This window comes from Lates calcarifer, linkage group LG12 (assembly GCF_001640805.2).
Source record: "Lates calcarifer isolate ASB-BC8 linkage group LG12, TLL_Latcal_v3, whole genome shotgun sequence".
In the NCBI taxonomy this organism is placed as follows: Eukaryota; Metazoa; Chordata; class Actinopteri; family Centropomidae; genus Lates; species Lates calcarifer.
Genome location: NC_066844.1, coordinates 23662597 through 23679280, shown reverse-complemented (window position 1 = coordinate 23679280; position 16684 = coordinate 23662597). Strand labels below are relative to the sequence as shown.

General features: G+C 42.6%; 1 protein-coding gene across 3 annotated transcripts in view; it reads left to right on the top strand.

Annotated features, from left to right (window-relative positions):
- bsnb (bassoon (presynaptic cytomatrix protein) b) overlaps positions 1-16684 on the top strand; it is a 62524-nt gene that overhangs the window by 19374 nt on the left and 26466 nt on the right. For all 3 annotated transcript variants that reach the window (XM_051074561.1, XM_018685796.2, XM_018685795.2), the window contains exon 3: positions 2008-2835. In XM_051074561.1, the coding sequence (XP_050930518.1) occupies positions 2008-2835 (828 nt within the window). The remainder of the gene's footprint in view (positions 1-2007; positions 2836-16684) is intronic.

Below are 16684 nucleotides of genomic sequence, written 5' to 3'. Positions count from 1 at the left end.
TTAAGTTACTGGTTAAGCTGAGTTTCTTCTTTAACTAAAAGTCACAGCACAGCAGTGAGTCAGTGCTTTTGCAGTATGTGGAGCAATACTACACTTTAGGTCCAGTGACTCATACTACTGTAGTTAAACTGTGATGGGTCGGCCAGCCTGCTAGCTTGTCTAAAATGTTTTTGGAACTCTATTTAATAGATAATATATGGAACAATGCTCTAGGCACTCTATGCAATTAAATCTAATAAAGAAGTACAACAATACCAAGTTATTACATGTGCTTAGTGCAGCATACAATCAGCATCACATTTTCTAGATCCAATCATGTTTAGAAGATGTGTTGAAATAGTATTACAGTATTAAATTGTACATCATAGGCAGTGGTTTGAGCTATTCTAATAAACTTAAAACAGGCGGGAGAAGAATAATTCAGAATCATATGATGCACATAAACTGTGTGATTCTATGTAGTAAATCAGAGAGCATGTGTATTTATGTGCGCCTGTGTTGTTTGTGTGTGAATCAATCTCCCATGGCCACAGGCCTGCAGAGCCATTCGATTCCAGTGCAGAAGTAAAGGGATCTTTCTTCATTCTCTGTCCTTGCTTTGGCAGCTCTCAGGGTGCTAAAAACTCACAGCTGAAACTGAACCAGAATCCTTATGAATCCACCTTTTTTAAGCTGAAAGGGAATTTTGACCCAAAGGTATAAAGGAAAAAGCAGATGGCCAGGCTTCCCACCATGCTCTTTGTGCCCCAGACCTCCAACCCAGCCGCAACCCTCACACAACCTTTATCTGACGGCATTTATAATGCATCAAGGCATTATGTAATGACCACGAGTCCAAGACAGCTACAATAGAGAGGCAGCTGTCAAAGCACTAGGATGCCAATTACCACATATGACCATGTGCCATCACTGGGGCCTCTTACTGACTTTCACCTTCTTATGTGCCCATATGGATTAGATAAAGAAGATAGTAGAAGCAAAGACATAAAGGAAATGACATCAGCAGGAGACAAAAGAGGAGAATGGTGGGAGGATTTTAATGAGGAAGGGAACATGTGTAATGAGAGGGAAAGTAAGAGAAAGCAAAAAGGGGAGACAGACAGACACACACACACACACACACACACAGAAGATGCGAGGGAAGATTACAAAACCATGTGCAGCCATGATTTATTGAAGAAGTCCAGAGTTCACCCCGTCTGTCACATTTATTTCCTACGCATTTGTTTGTGGGTAAATGATGTTTACCAGTAAATGCCCATGCAGAGGCACGGGGGATGCTTAAATCCTTCCTCAATGAGATATTTTACATCATTCACGATAATTCTCTCATTCAGTCATTTTTCAAACCCAATTTTTCCTATTCAGATCGGCCTGGAGGCTATCCCAGCATGCATTGGACGAGGGGAAGGGAAGGCAGCCAGTCCGTCACACAAACAGACCAACACACTTATTTTCACATTCACACCCATAGGCAATTTAGAGTTTTTAGTTCATGTTACTTGGATCACTTTGGACAGTGGAAAGAACCCAGGGGGGGTGAAGGGAAAAATCCATAACCATGATACTATAGCTTTTTTTGATTATTTAAATGACTTTGACTAAATACTTCTCCTATATTTTTTGTCACATACAAGAGCCCTGTCAGTTAATCAGTAATCAGTTAAGTTAAAGAAATAGTTTGTCATTCTGGGAAATATGCTTATTTGCTTTGATGACAAGACTGATACCGCTCTTGTGTCTGTACAATAAATATGAAGCTACCAACAGCAGCCAGTTAGCTTAGCTTAATAGCATCTGGATTGAAAACGTGAGGAAATAACTAGCCTGGCTCTGTCCAAAGGTATTAAAGTCCCCGTTAAACTTAGCATGAAAGCACAGTCAAGCTTATATCCAAATATGTTGAAGTATTCCTTTGAATCCTATTTTCTAATTCTCTTTCATAGTGAAGAGTAGATACTGTAGCTTCTGCTCATTGTTTTGTTTTTTTATCTTTTTCTTTCACAGGTGCAGGAGTGGCTATGTCTGAACTGTCAGATGCAGCGGGCACTGGGGATGGACATGACCACACCACGCTCCAAGAGTCAGCAACAGATACACTCTCCTTCTCATGCAGCCAAACCAGAACTCAAACCTGATGCTTCGAGTCAACCTGCACCCCAGACACAGACCCCTCCTCAGACACAGCCTCCAGCACAGGCTCATCCAGCGCCCGGCCCTACCAGACAGACTGGTCCAGCTGGCCCTGGTCAGCAACAAGCTAAGCTCCCTCCGGGGGCAGTCCCTCTCCCCGGCATGGCCAAGGCTCCATCCCAGCCCGACCTATCCCGCAGCTCTCCCGCCCACCAACCCCAGCACCCACGCCAGGACCAGACTCGCAGTGCTGGGAGCTCCCCTTCACGACAGCCCCCGCCTCCAGAGCAGACTTTTGGGAAGTTGTTTGGCTTTGGTGCTTCTCTCCTTAACCAAGCCAGCACTCTCATATCTGAGACTACTCAACCCCAACAACAGCCCCCAAAACCAGCCCCCAAGCCAGGAGGACCTCCTGGTCCTGGACCTGGGGCAGGTAAACCCTCAGGACCTCAGCCTGTGCAACAAGGGCCTCGAACCCCTGCTCAGCAGCAACAACAACAACAACAACAACAACAACAACAACAACAGCAACAACAGCAAGCTCCCCCAGACTCCTCTAAGCCCAAAGCTTGTTGTCCTCTGTGTAAGACAAACCTCAACATAGGCAACACAGCAGAACAACCCAACTACAACACCTGCACACAGTGCCACTCCCAAGTGTGCAACATGTGTGGATTCAACCCCACTCCACACCTAGTCGAGGTAAGACTATGATTTGATCTGTCTGGCTGTCAACTGTGTCTAACAAAGTGTCACCTGGTCTGCGACAGCTTGGAGACCATGGATTTGCCAAATGAAATGACTTATTGATGTGTTTCTGTGAAAAATGCTGTGTCACAGTGCAGTTCAGTGGGCTTTGTTGTTATCCATTTGTGGCTGCCTGGTCTTGGAGTGACTCGCTGGATCTTACAGAGAATTCCCGTGTGCTTGAATCAAGTATTTGGCTTCAGGTGCTGTCAAATGGCCAACGATCTCTTCTGTTTACTCTGTCTCTGAGCTTCTTCATGATCCTATTATTGTTGGTTCAGTTGTTTCTTGGAATTTTTAAAGAAAGGTCAATCATTGTTCATCCTCATCCCCTTTAACACAGAAAGTTTAACAAATTACTTATTTAAAGCAAAGAAGTGTTCAAAAGATTGTTTCTGCACAAGAATGATTGATTTTTGGTTTATAGGCAGCAGGTTCTTTATGCAGCTTGTACACTCAGCTTTATGTAAGCCCGTGAGCTTCTTCTCTTCCCTCCTGCCTTCCTCTCTCTGTGTTTCTCAGCGTGGACCTGCTCTGTTCTGCTCTGTCAGGGCCTTTCATGTAGTTAGCAGATTGAAGTCCAGGCTGTGACTCACCTCATCAGTGTGCACTCTACCCTGGAGCTGCACTGGAATATATGACCAATCTACAGGAAATGGAGCCTAATCAAGTTCAATTTAATGGATAATCTTAGTATTGATTAGTCACATCCAGGGGTCAGCTGAGGGTGTATTCCTCCCTTAAGTGCTCCCTTGTCCTCTGTCATGATGGGAATCTAGTTGGTAAGAACAGGGACTTGCAGTGGCTTCCAGAGCCAGGCAATAACAGAGTTTAATTATGCAAATCAAGTCCAATTGAATGATAGCAGTAATAACAGGCTTTCTGCAGAGCGCTGGCTTTTTATGGGCAAGCCTTGTCTTCCCAGGCATCTGGTTGTCACAGGCACTAGCACAGGCCATTCATAGATCGCTATGGAAACAGAGAGATAATTTGTTTGTCAGGCGTCCCTTTCATGCTTGGCTGCTGAGACGCTGAGAGTCTACAAAAACTTTGAGACTGCTATTGCTCTGTTTTCATGTGAGAGGCTCCGTTATTAGGTGTGTTGTGTTTCTGCTCCATTGGCTACAGTCTGCAACTCAATCCAGCATAAGGTGCATTCTTTCCAAACCCGTGAACAGTTTCTGTTGTCAGTCCATGCAAGCTGGCAGGTGGGTCGTCTCAGAGTGGGTGAGAACCATTTGGACATGGTGTGAGGCTTTGTACTTTGAATCTAGGTTTCTCAGCTTGATTTCCACAGCCTGTTTGGCACATTCATCCTCCTCATCCTCTCCTAATCTCTACAAACTTTTCTGTTTCTCTGCATCTGCTCTTTCTCTGTCATTTCCTGCCTGTTGCAGGCAGAACTGTGATCATCCTCTCCCTATTCACAAGGGCGTGGTGGCAGGACTGTGGGAGCATCGTTTCTTCATATGTACTGCTGCTCTCTCCCTGTGTATTATAGAGCATCTTGATCTGGATGACGGGCTGGAAAGCCCTTTGAGTTTAAACTGTGCTCACGACTGAGTTGAGACTACTGTTGTTCAACTAAATGAAATGTATTGAAAGGATAAGGATGGGAATATTCTACACTTCTGTTATTGTCAACAAATCTTATGAAAACTCCAAAACCAATAATGTGTTAGTCTGTATCTCAGTACTTCCTCAATCTCCTACCCTGTCTGTCTGTCTCAGTCCATTGGTTCTGACTGAAAAAGAAATTTTTAAATGGTTCAGAATTAAGAAGTGTATTTGTTGTGGCTAAAGAGTTTTTGCTCCAGTGAATGTTTACAGCAGCACAGTGTATGTGGGATAAACTACAGTGCTCATGTTCATAGTGATGAAAGATGTCACCCAGTGCAATGGTGCCCTTTAAGGCTCAGTCGTCGTTTTTAAAACATATTTTCATTTTTAAAAATCAGGATCTTTTTAAAAGGAGCAACCACCTGGATCACATGTCACCTCGCATCCAAATGCTGCTGTTTTTTCAGCTGCAAGAGGAAACAGTTCACAGTAAACAAAGTCCTCCTGTGATGTTCACGGCTCAGGAAATGCTTCCACTAATAGAAAGTGACAATGCAAATGTGGAGAAAACACAAACGAGTTGCTGATTAAGTTTCAAAGTAATCAAAGAAATTAGAAAAAACAATAAATAATAAAACTGCAGTTTCTATAAAATGCGCACCCGGGACTGGACATGTTTAGGCTTTTTTACCCTGACCAAAAGATGAAACTGCTTCACCCTCAAAAGCAAAAACAAAATTGATTATGAATACAAAAAAAACTAAAGAATTGATTATGTTTTCTATGCCTCCTGTAATAGACATCCTGTGATGGAATTTTCTGCAACAGTAGCAAGGACTTTTAAAAATGATCTGCAGCTTTTGGAAATCAGAAAGATGTTGGAAATACTCATGAAAATACATTTTCTGTCACCCCATGAGTGACACAATGCATAATTCATTCAGAGCAAATTAGGCTGTATCATGTACAACCAAAAAAAAAACCCAAAACAGTCACCCCCTTTTTAATCTGTGATGAGACGATGAGTGCCAGTGTCTGTGCGAGAACGAGCGGAACAACGGAGGAGGAGAGAAGGGAAAGAGGTGATAGATTGAGAAGGAGGAGGAGGAGGAGAGTGAGAATCAGAGATAATGAGTGAGAGGAAGCCAACAGTTTGTTACGTTGCAGAATATTTCACATCAATTAGTGCTGAAAGTCATGTGTGGCTCTGAGTAAATAAGATGTCCTTGTTTTGGGACTGTTTCCTCCCCCATTATGCTTCTCAAGGAGATTAAAACCAACCCTGTGTCATTGTCGACTCCCCAGGAGTTTTAGTTGTAAATAGAACATAAAATGTTTTCACTGGAGTGTCTGCTGCTCAATCTGATTTACAGTACACTGCACGTCGATCCTCATTCCTGAATCACTGTCTTTGTGTCGGCTAGCACAGGCAGCTCCAGCCTACTGAAGGAGATACAGCTATGCCTTAGCTCCTTCTTGACTGTAAATAAAAGTAGAGTTGTGTTTGACACAATGCATTATGTTTCAGTCCCCAGTAGGCTCACTATAACATTATTTTTCCAATGCTCATTTTCCCATATGAGCATAACATTTCGTTCCCAGGGCTGGCCAGGCTCTCTGATCTGACTCTGTGTGTGTCTATTATTATGATGTAGAAGTGTGCCCACTGTTTATAACGAGACGGAGGCCCTGAGTGGATCATTAGTAAAAGGACTGAATTTCTCACAGAACTGTAGAAAAAGTGTAGAGAAACAGAAAACATAGCTCATTAATAATTCAGTGAGGGAGAACATTATAAATAGTTCATGCTGTGTGGAGCAATGAGGGAGCTGTGTTTGATTCCTCATGTCACATAAGGTCAGTGTGTGTGTGTGCCTGTGAGAGGAGAAACGCATGATGCAGGTGCGTGTTTGCCTCATTGCAGGTGTCTGTTTGTATGAGGCTGTTAGGTATCAGGAGCAGGCTGTATTTGACATGTTAGGAATATTATATGATTTAAATACTGTACTTACAAAACCTCTAGTTACTCTTTCAGGAAATGTATTTGCTCTCTCGTATCAGACATTCTCTTAAGACTGCCTAATGCAAACTTGCACTCCTCTGGCAGCTCATACCAGATTAATTCCCTCATTTACACTTGTCTGTTCAGCCTAAACATGCCTTTTCAGCTACTCAATGAGACTCGCTCTCATCTCCCTGAATATTAAGGTGGATCAGACAAACTTCAGTGTAATATTAGCATATCCTGGTGATGTGTCAGCAAAGTAAAGTTCAGCTGTGGCCTATCTTGGCTCTAGTCCCTGGTCACAAAGGTTGGGTCTGCCAGAAGCAATACAGAGCTGAAACTAAGGCCGGTGTTTAAATAACTTTTTGACATTGACATATTTACCTACAAATGAGTCATTATTTTACAATCTGTCTGCTACTTATCTGCTGATTATGTCGCCTTTTCTGGCATGCAGTCATTGTACTGTGTACTATAAAGCCATACATACTCACAGGACACACATATATACACTCACACACAGGAGCACTCTCACAGTCTCATTCTGTAATATGCTCTGCTGTGACAAAGCAATTACAGTCAGAGACTGTGCAAAGAGAGACCTTTTAACAGTCTGTAACACAGTCTGCAGTGACTTTATATTGGCTCCGTTTTATGTGCTTGGGACACACGATGCAGCAAACTATGCGGATAGCACATGATGAAATTTTGATAATGAGAAATTACAGATAAGGCATTGTGTAGCGCAGAATTTACCCTTTACAAACAATGTTTAATTTTAAAACCTTGCTTCGTGCAAATGGGGCATGATGTTGACTCAGTAAACCAGCAGCTACTGAAAGCCACGTACATGATAAATCCATATCTTAAATTATAGAAATTCTCGACAGAAATTCAGTTAATCTCTGTTTTTCCATTCAGGACTGCAGTACCCTTGAAAACACACTGGGCATACAGTGAACACATGTAAAACATGTAGTATTTGTGAATGTGTCACAGCTCTGCTGCTCTCACACAGAGCCACAGTATAGATGGACATGTCATTCTCATTCTCAAACATGCTGGAAGTGCTTTCTGAAGGTTGGCACCAGCCTGTGTCTCCCTCAGGAGTCCCATCCAAAGCCAGATGGCTGCCGGCATCATGCATCCAAGCCTGCCGTGCTCAGCCTGGCTGCTCCCAAAGTGATGATGGTACACCATCACAGACTCAAAACACCCACCCAGCCTCAATCAGCTGCTTGCCACCTTTGAATACTTCCATATTCCTGTGCACTGCCTGTGCTTATTCAAGTCGGAGCACATATAGCGCTAGTCTGAGGCACAAGAATTCAGATTCACACGCCCACATGCGTCTTACACATGAAGTACATGCCAGCATGCATGTATTTACACCCACTGACTCACAGTGCTTGAGACTAACATTCAGTGAGACTTGCATAATGTTACAAGTATGCAGTCTTTGTCAGTTCACCATTAAAAATGACTGCGTTGGGTTATTCTGTGAATACAGACACAAATGATTTTACTTGAGGTAATACAGGCACTGACAATGACAACATTACACACAAACAACAGCTGATATCAGTATCCATCACTTGTTATGATTTTAGTTATTTCAGCAATCCATACACTGGATTATGCTACTAACTACAATTTTAAAATGCTAATGGCAGCATCTGGTACTTTTTGAAGTCCTGCAAACACCCACATACACATTCACATACACCATGGGCGCCCACAAGCATTATTGTGCCTCACCCTCTCATTTTCTCATTTCAAATGTATTAAATGGGTGAACCATGTGATCCTGACTGGCTGTAAAACTGCCAAAAGCAGGAATAGATTCTTATGAAATGTACCTTACTTTATTTCAGCTTTTTCTCAAATGTTTTTATGTCTCTTACATTACACAGTTTTAGGTGGCGTGCCAGATGCATAAAGTGTTCCCCTTGACTTGGCAGTCTTAAATGTGACACTGTGGTTTGTTCTGTTCTCATGTCTCTCTTGTTTCAGTTGTAGCTAAGATGGACCTACACATGCATCCTCCTCCTCTCTGCACGTTTCACTGCTCTTCTCTCTCTCTCCGTTTGCATTCCTCTTCCTCCTGTCTACACGCCTTAGTTGGAGACTAGCTTGCTTTTGACACATTGATTGAATTGGCAATTACTTCTGGTCGAATCGCTCGTAGTTGACATTGCAACACGGGTACTCAGCCCTCTTGATTCAGTCTGTGCTCTGTTTGATTTAGCGGCAACAGCAGGGCTAGCATTTTAAAAGCCCCTGCACATAATAAGACAGAGGATATATAAGAGGTGATACAGACACAAACAAAAAGAGACAGAGACGGAGAGAGGGGTGTGTTTCTGTGTGTGTGTGTGTGCGTGTGTTGGTGGTGGTGGGGGGCGGGGGGTCTTGTGTAAGGAGCTAATAGTTGAGAGTGTTTCTAATCCGTGTTGAGGGAGTGTAGTGATCCCCTTGAGTGCGGTGCTTAACCCCAACACACCATTGTAAAGATCCACCCACACAAATAAGTGCCATCTGAGGATAGTAAGCCTTGTTGGGTGATTAAACTGAGACAAAGCCATTTTGACTTTGCCTGATAAATATATTAGTGTTGAAGAGACTGTAATAGTGAAATAAAGGTTTTCCACCTAAATCCTGTTTTTCTAATGAGGCGGCACATGTTACATGAGGCGTGTTTAGCCCAAATCCTTGCGCCACGGTATACTCACTGATGAAATTCAGCGTGTGACCGTGCTGCGGTATGACAGGAAGATGATGTGATGTACAGCAATGACTGCTTCCTGTTGAGATTATGTGGCACCCAGCACAGATGGCTCGCTGGTTTGGAGGCTTAAATGCCACTCACTCTCATCTCTGGGACCTTTGTGTTTGGCAGCAGGCTCTGAGCTCAGGCTGAGCTGGAGTTGCAGACACTTTGTCTAAACTCCTGTATATCACAGATCTTCTGAGAGATCCAGAGGCGATGCTCCCAGAACTGCTTTTCCATTCCTGTGTTATTGTTTGTGCTTTTTAAAATGTTGGAAAATTTTGTCACCAGCGCTGTTTGGCCTGGTTCTAAACCTGAATGAGACAGGAAATAAAGGAGGGTGAGAAGAAAATCTACAACAACTAGCACCTTTTGACACAGGGATTGCATTGTATGTGCCTTATTCTGCTAAACCTCTGTGCACCAAGTGTTCATTTTTCACGAGATGTCTTTGAGGTCAACCTCGACCTGTTCCAAGCCCTGCCTGCACCAGCAGCAATATCAGCTCTTTTGATGAATGGCTATCTGAGGAGCACAGTGACCGTATTGAACTTGAATTACCCCTCCAGTCCTTTTCTCTGGTTCTGTCTTCAAATGCCCTTCCTCTCCTACCTTGTGAGTGAATGTGCTTTGAAGCCTACAAGGGACCTCAGCATTGGCTTAATCACCTCTTCAGAACTCATCATCTTCAAGGCCTGGTGGCTATGCTAACGAGTTTTAGCGATGCTCCAGGGGCCCCTGGCAGTGCCGTGTCTATCCTCGCTGTCAGAGCCACAGAGGTGGGCCAGAGCAGTCCTCCCACCCCTGCTACTGGGCCCTCCTGTCTGAACACATCACTTCACCCGCCTCATCGGTGCTCCCGCTCTCTCTACCCCGCAGCACCTCAGGCATGCAACTACTCCCTAATGCTGGCATTAGGAATGAAGGAGGGGGTTAGTTAAGTGTGCACTATGCTTGGAGGCTGCAGATACTAAAAGGCTGGCGACACAAATGTGAGATTATAGGACAGAGACGTGTGGTTGTATGTCATGGGAACTAAAAAAAACAAAGCCAGACAGAGGGAGAGCTATAATGAAAGGGAGCAGGAGATTGAGAGACAAAATGAAAGAGATAAAGCTCACTGATCGCTCAGATATTACATTTAACCCCTTGTTAATCTTCTCAGTGCTGCAGCTGTCGGGCAGTAGTGGAGATGACCAGATCAGTCAGTGAGGGTCCAGGCTGCTGCTCTGAGCAGCGGCCTGACAACAATAACAACAATGGAAAAAGCAGCATGAGGACCATTACACTCAGCCAGAGAGATGGTCCTCCCACTACCTCCATTAGCGAAGTTGCTGGGGCTCCACTGCCAGCGCAGTTTGCTGCGGGGGGCGTGAGACAACAGTTGTGGGAAGGGTAATAGTTCCTAATGGGTTCACTTGGTCACTGTAATTTACCTGCATTCTTAGAAACATTTCACTTCCCAACTAAACACACACAGCTTTTCTGGTTCCAGTATATTTTTGGTCGATTTCTTTTTTTCTTTTTTTGAGGGCTGGACTAGCCTGCATAATGCATCTCAAGATGCAGCAGTGATGTCTGATCAGTCTACTAGATGCAGTTTTAGCTTTGCTGTGTCTCCTGAAAACCAATCACAACTGTGGATGCTTGTGTGCCATCCTTTTCATCCTTCAGCTCTAATGGGTAAAATGACCACAGTACAAAGAATTGAAATGAAATATATTTCATATGGACGTGTCAGCCTCTTAAATGGCTTAAATAGCCCCAACATGAGTCAATGCTGCCCTGTATAATCAGTTAAAAGCCTTTTTTTTTTGTATATAGACAGGTTTCTAGTTTGAGACATCAAGTGTTTTCCAAAGTGGCAGCTAGCTTATCCTCAAATATACTTTCTTTTCAGAATATGTAGACACATGTTAAGTCTTTACTGTTTCTCCTCTTTACAGGCCCAGCTAATCTGTTTTCTCAAACAGTATATTTCTGTTATTTCACTTGAGAGATGTGTTTTTGACTATGCTCTTCTCACTGGTTTGAACGTGATGGCACTTGTAGAGTTATTTCCCTCTGCCCACTGTCAATCATATCAATCAAATCAAACTGATATTTGAGTAGATTTTCTCATAATGTAAATTTACTAATGATGTCTTATATACCAGGTCTATATTCATTTGAAAAGACTTGTTTTTGCCATTTGCCTTAAAGTATATAAGATAAATTCCTGTGTAGATTTCATATGAGCAGCTTCTCTCCCCGTCTGTGTGACCACAGTCATGTAACTGTGACTAGTAGATTATGTCACTCTGTTTTAGGGAATTTATTCCTTGCTTCTTACTAACAAAGTTAAACAAATGTATGTACATCTGCAATGATCAACTTGAAAAATCCATAGTAGTTAGAAGACATACAGTATATTTTTGTTGGACATGTTCCAGTAAAGTTGTCATCTGACCAGATGCTGGTGATAAGTTACAGCTTGAGCAACTTGTCTGAAAGACTAATGTGAGGTACATGAATTGTATTTGCTTGGCTGCTAGCCGTGGATTTGCCTGGCAGGAGTATTAGAAACTCATCTAAAATAAAACAGGGCTGAGGAGACAGCCTGATTAACTTGTCCTGGGGACAGACATATGCGACGAGACACATGACTTGTTTGGGCTCGGCTGCCAACCACAGTGTAAAATAGGTTTGTTTGGCTGCAGCATGATTAACATTTTGGAAAACAAATGCATGTTTGGAGGTTTGACTTTTGTTTTTGCCGCCGCCGTTATTCTGTTTTTGCCTCGGAGGAGTTTTGAAAAAATGCACATCTGACTCTTTAATCTTCCTATATGTCCACGGGAGTGAGAGAATTACCCATGGCTTCACCCATTTTCTGTATGATGCTGCAGATGGACTCTTATTGACTAGTGGATACATCTGACTTAATCTCACTCAGCCACATTGGAAGCCTGTGTCTTACTATCTTGCTGACATTAAGTCTCTGTGCTGATTAGAGTCCGCAAAGGTGGAGAACAGTGAATGTGTCAGGGGATGTGACTGCACAATCAAGGAGGTAGGTAGCTAGTGTAGGACGGAGAAAATAAGACACATCAAAGACTTCTCATTATACTGACTGTGTTAGATAGTTTGACCACATAGAGAGGTGCATTAACTAAAGTAAGCTGAGCTGTGTGCTGCTGCTATGGCTGCTTTTTAGGCAAGATTGCAGAGGGATAAACTATCTTGAATATTCTCAGGGCAAATTAGCAGAGCTGGGCTGAAAGGCTTAACAAAAAAAAAAAAAAAAAGAAGAAGAGGGAAAAAAAACTGAGGAAATAGTAAAATACCATCCTTTGCCTTCAGAACGGCTTCAGTCCTTCTTTGAATGCTGTCTTACAAGTCCTGAAGTGTGTGAAGTGAGATATTGGATTGTTCTTGTCCTCTAGGAAAGATTTCACTTCTTTGAAGGATGAAGGAGGTGGATCCAATGAATCTCCCTTAAAGATTCAGTTATATTTAGCTGTGGTGGAGGCGATGGATTAGAATTATTATATGCTTTGTTTAGTAGTTTAGCACCTTGGCCAGGACACTCTTGAATATTAGTCTCAGTTTGTCGCTTTCATCGTTAAATAAAGGTTAAATAAAAACTGTTTAAAATTGCTACATATAATGCTTCATTCTGTCATATGGAGATGGATCCTAATACCTTTATAGACAGTAACAGGCACCATGCTTTAAAGGCAGCCTATAGTGTATTTTAAATGTAAACCTGTCCAGATGTAGAAAGGGTAAAAAAAATCATTCACCAGTTTGTATCTGTGTCTGACTCACTACAAGAAGGAATGAATTAGGATACATGCTTTCAGAAAAGATTTTGTGGGGCCACTTGGACAGCTTGGTGTTTCCTACAGAGTCTTATTTATGCATTGAGAGCCCCCTGCTGAGGCAGGAGAGTCTCACCAGCCTGGTCAGCCTGTGTGTGTGTGTGTGCAGGGCAAAAAGAGAGCACCTGTTGCCCCCCCCCCCTGTTGAAACAAATAGAAACAGACAAAATAAGTAAATAAAGAGCAGAAAACATGACCTGACCCTGTGCTACACTGTCCCTTCAGAGACAGCAGACAAACACACACTTAATGGCAGATGACATACTGTTGTCCTGCAGCAACACGAGAGACTGTGCGTCCTTCCCAAAAAAAGTTATTTCACATGTAGATTGCCACTGTTTTAGAACATTCCTCTAAAGAAAGCACCTTGGTGATGCGCTTGTTTGTGCACATTAGTAATGTAATAATCAAGTGAGGAGAAGAACAAAAAAATATCATGTACTTGCATTAACTTAGCCACACTAGCCGCATCACTCTGTGGATGGCAACGACAGTCGATTGGGCTTTCAGCCAGCCACAGTCTGACGCTTTATTGCAGACTGAAGTATCTCTTTAACCAGTAGATGTTAGCATGCTAACACTCTAAACTAAGATGGTGAACCATGTTTACCATAAACCATTTATGTTTTTCAGATTTGTTTATTGTGTAGAATAAACACTAACGAAGATCAGAGCCGGACAGTGGCAGCTGGGATGGGATGTGCTGAGGCTTGTTTACTGGGTTTTGTGCAAAACCTTGTACATAAAGTACATTTTGCTTTTCAGCAAATTCAGCTTCTAGTTCACAGTTCTGTATATAAAGATGCTTTCACCACCTCAACAATTATATGAAGTTAGCTACTGTGTTTTGTTCTCCAGAGTGGTAGTAGTTTTAATAGAATTTTATTATTTTAGAATCTGAAAAGTCATTCATACTTTGAATGTGAACTTGCTCAGACTAATTTGATGTTATTCTTATAAAATAATGTCAGTGAATACCTCGAAAATTGGTCTGCCTTAGAGTTGGCCTGATGAACACGCCTCTGTTCTTGAAAACCATTGACCCTGAGGCAGAAGGAGTAGTGTTCATCTAGAACAGCTCAGTGTCGAGATACTGTCTGTTTGGCCCCGCAAAACCATCTAATATCACCTAACCACATTTTGTATATTCATCTTCAGTGCACTGTGTTAGACTGTATATGAGAGACTGTGACTGTAGTTGAGGCCCGCTCGCTCAGTGGATGATCCTTCATTTCCTGTCTAATCCACAGGCCTGAACACGTGTCCCCATTGAAGGAGTCCCAGGGGATTGACCTATATACCTGCTGACTCTTACTGACCTGTCACAGCCGTGGTGTGGCGTGGCACAGCCTGGCACACTGCTGTGACATGTGCTCGCTCACGCTTTGCACTGCGCACTTGGTAGTCTTAAAGCACTGTTCATTCAGACTGTGCATAATGGAAACGGACACCATGGTTTAAAGGGCCCTGACAGGACTTAAATAGAGCAACCTGCCTTGCTGATTTTTGATTCTTCTGAATATTACTGCACTGAAACAGACTTGAATACAGTGAGTATGGTTACCTCTAGTGGATTTTATCTTGACTGAATTTAGACTAGACATGCAGCATGTTTAGATGTTCCCGTGCTCCTTTACTAGTACTGAAAGTGTGTGTGCAATTACATGTCTGGGCACCAAACTGTGTATGACATATTTCCCCACTCACCTTAAACTCACCCCATTCACACCTGCTTGGCAGCACGCCCCTGTGCATGTGGTAGTTAATAATTCACACTGACCCTCTGCTCCCCTGACCTTCACTTGTTACAAATTAATTATGACCACCTCTGTCGTATGCCTCATTAATCTCTGTGAGACGCAGAACTTGAAGGATTATTATGATGATTTCCGCCTGTTACATAGTCATCCTCTTTATTTTGCTTCTTTGTTGTTACTTTGAAGGCAGACGTGGCCGTCACTTCTGCTGTGCATTGTCAAAAATAATTTATATTCAGGTAATGATTGAGGCCATTTTTATGGGAGAGGCGTGAAAGATATTCTTGAATTATTTTTGGGTAACAAATGTAAGAAGGAGAAAAGACAAAGTTTGATATTTAGAAGAAGAAGTTTGAGATAGAGGATTACATATGATGCATGACTGTGCTGCTGCAAATGCTCAATATTGCCATGCATTGCTGTCATGTTTCTAGTTGCTCTCTTCCCCAGCGGAAAGTTTGTGTCTAACATGGCCCCAATTTTACATTCATGATTTGTGATGGCTGTGGCATTAAAACAACCACTTTCATGCCAAAAATGTGTGAAATTATCTTCCTTTCTTTTCTGGTAACGAGCACCTAAAATATTACATCTCAGTGAGGTATGTGACTGCGTTTAATGACAGCTGACATTTCTTGCTCACAGCTTGTGGTCTGGTTCCTGGCAGAGAGGCCGAGCGGGGGGACAGACACTTGCTGTGACTTGACTGACAGAAAGAGGGGGAATACTGAGGTTGTGCAGGTTACACACAGTATGTCTGCTTGCACATATGTTTGTACACCCTGCTGATCTGCATATACATGCAGATGTGTATGTTTGTGTGTGTGTCAGACATGAGGTGAGAGAGGGGGGTGTGACTGCCACCACCAATTTTGCAGGGAATAAGAGCTCAGATGGTATTTAAAAGGTTGGTGTTAAATATGCAGCCTACTCCAAGTGCAATATTTAGCAGCGTGCTTGAATCTGACTTTGTGAGTGCACTGTTTGTTTTTCTCTTGTGCGCGTTCATGTTGTTGTGTGGGTGTGTTTGCTCCCACGGGACTCCATATCTCTTTATGAAATTCTGCACTCTCTGGCTCCCTCCATGGGTAGGAAGTATTAAAGCTTTCCACAGTCCTCCTCCCTCATCAGCACTTTGGCGCTGTGAGACGTGGACAGGGCCTTTCTAAGTACTGGAGAAAATGTTTTGCAATTGCCACCTCTTCTCATGTAGATAAGCTCCCACATTCAAAAGAGATACTCTGCAGAGCTGTGTTTCAGATAGTGGACTAACTAGCCCACTGGGAGTTTATAATGTATACAAAAATAAATCAACTATTCAAAAGACAGAAATGAAGACAAATCAGGTACATGGACAAAGACCAAAACATTTAATACATGCAATACATCTACAATGCTGTGTCTCAAATTTTTGTTATTGTTTTTTACACTGAATGCACCAAGAGGCACTTCTAACATGTTGGAACAAATAAGTGACAGTGCTGTACAGTATGAGACATCACTGCATAATTACTGCATAGTGCATCATATTGGATCTTTAAAGCAGCTATCATCAATATTGATTTTAACGATGGCTCACGTGACAACTTGTATGTGAAATGTGCTCTGCAGTTCCCTTCACCTCTGCAGATCTGTATTTCTTTTCTTTAGCTTTTAGCTTTTTAGCTCATTCTTTTTGTTTGGTTTTGTTTCATTCACATTAGCACTTGTTTTCAAGTGGCAGCAAGCGGCTGTTTTCAGGGGGAAAAAAAGCACTGAATGCTACCAGCCCAGCAAGGACAGAGAGAAAGTTAGTGACTTGCTGGTGAACACAGCTTAAGAGCCCAATATTTTTCTCAGGAGTTATCGG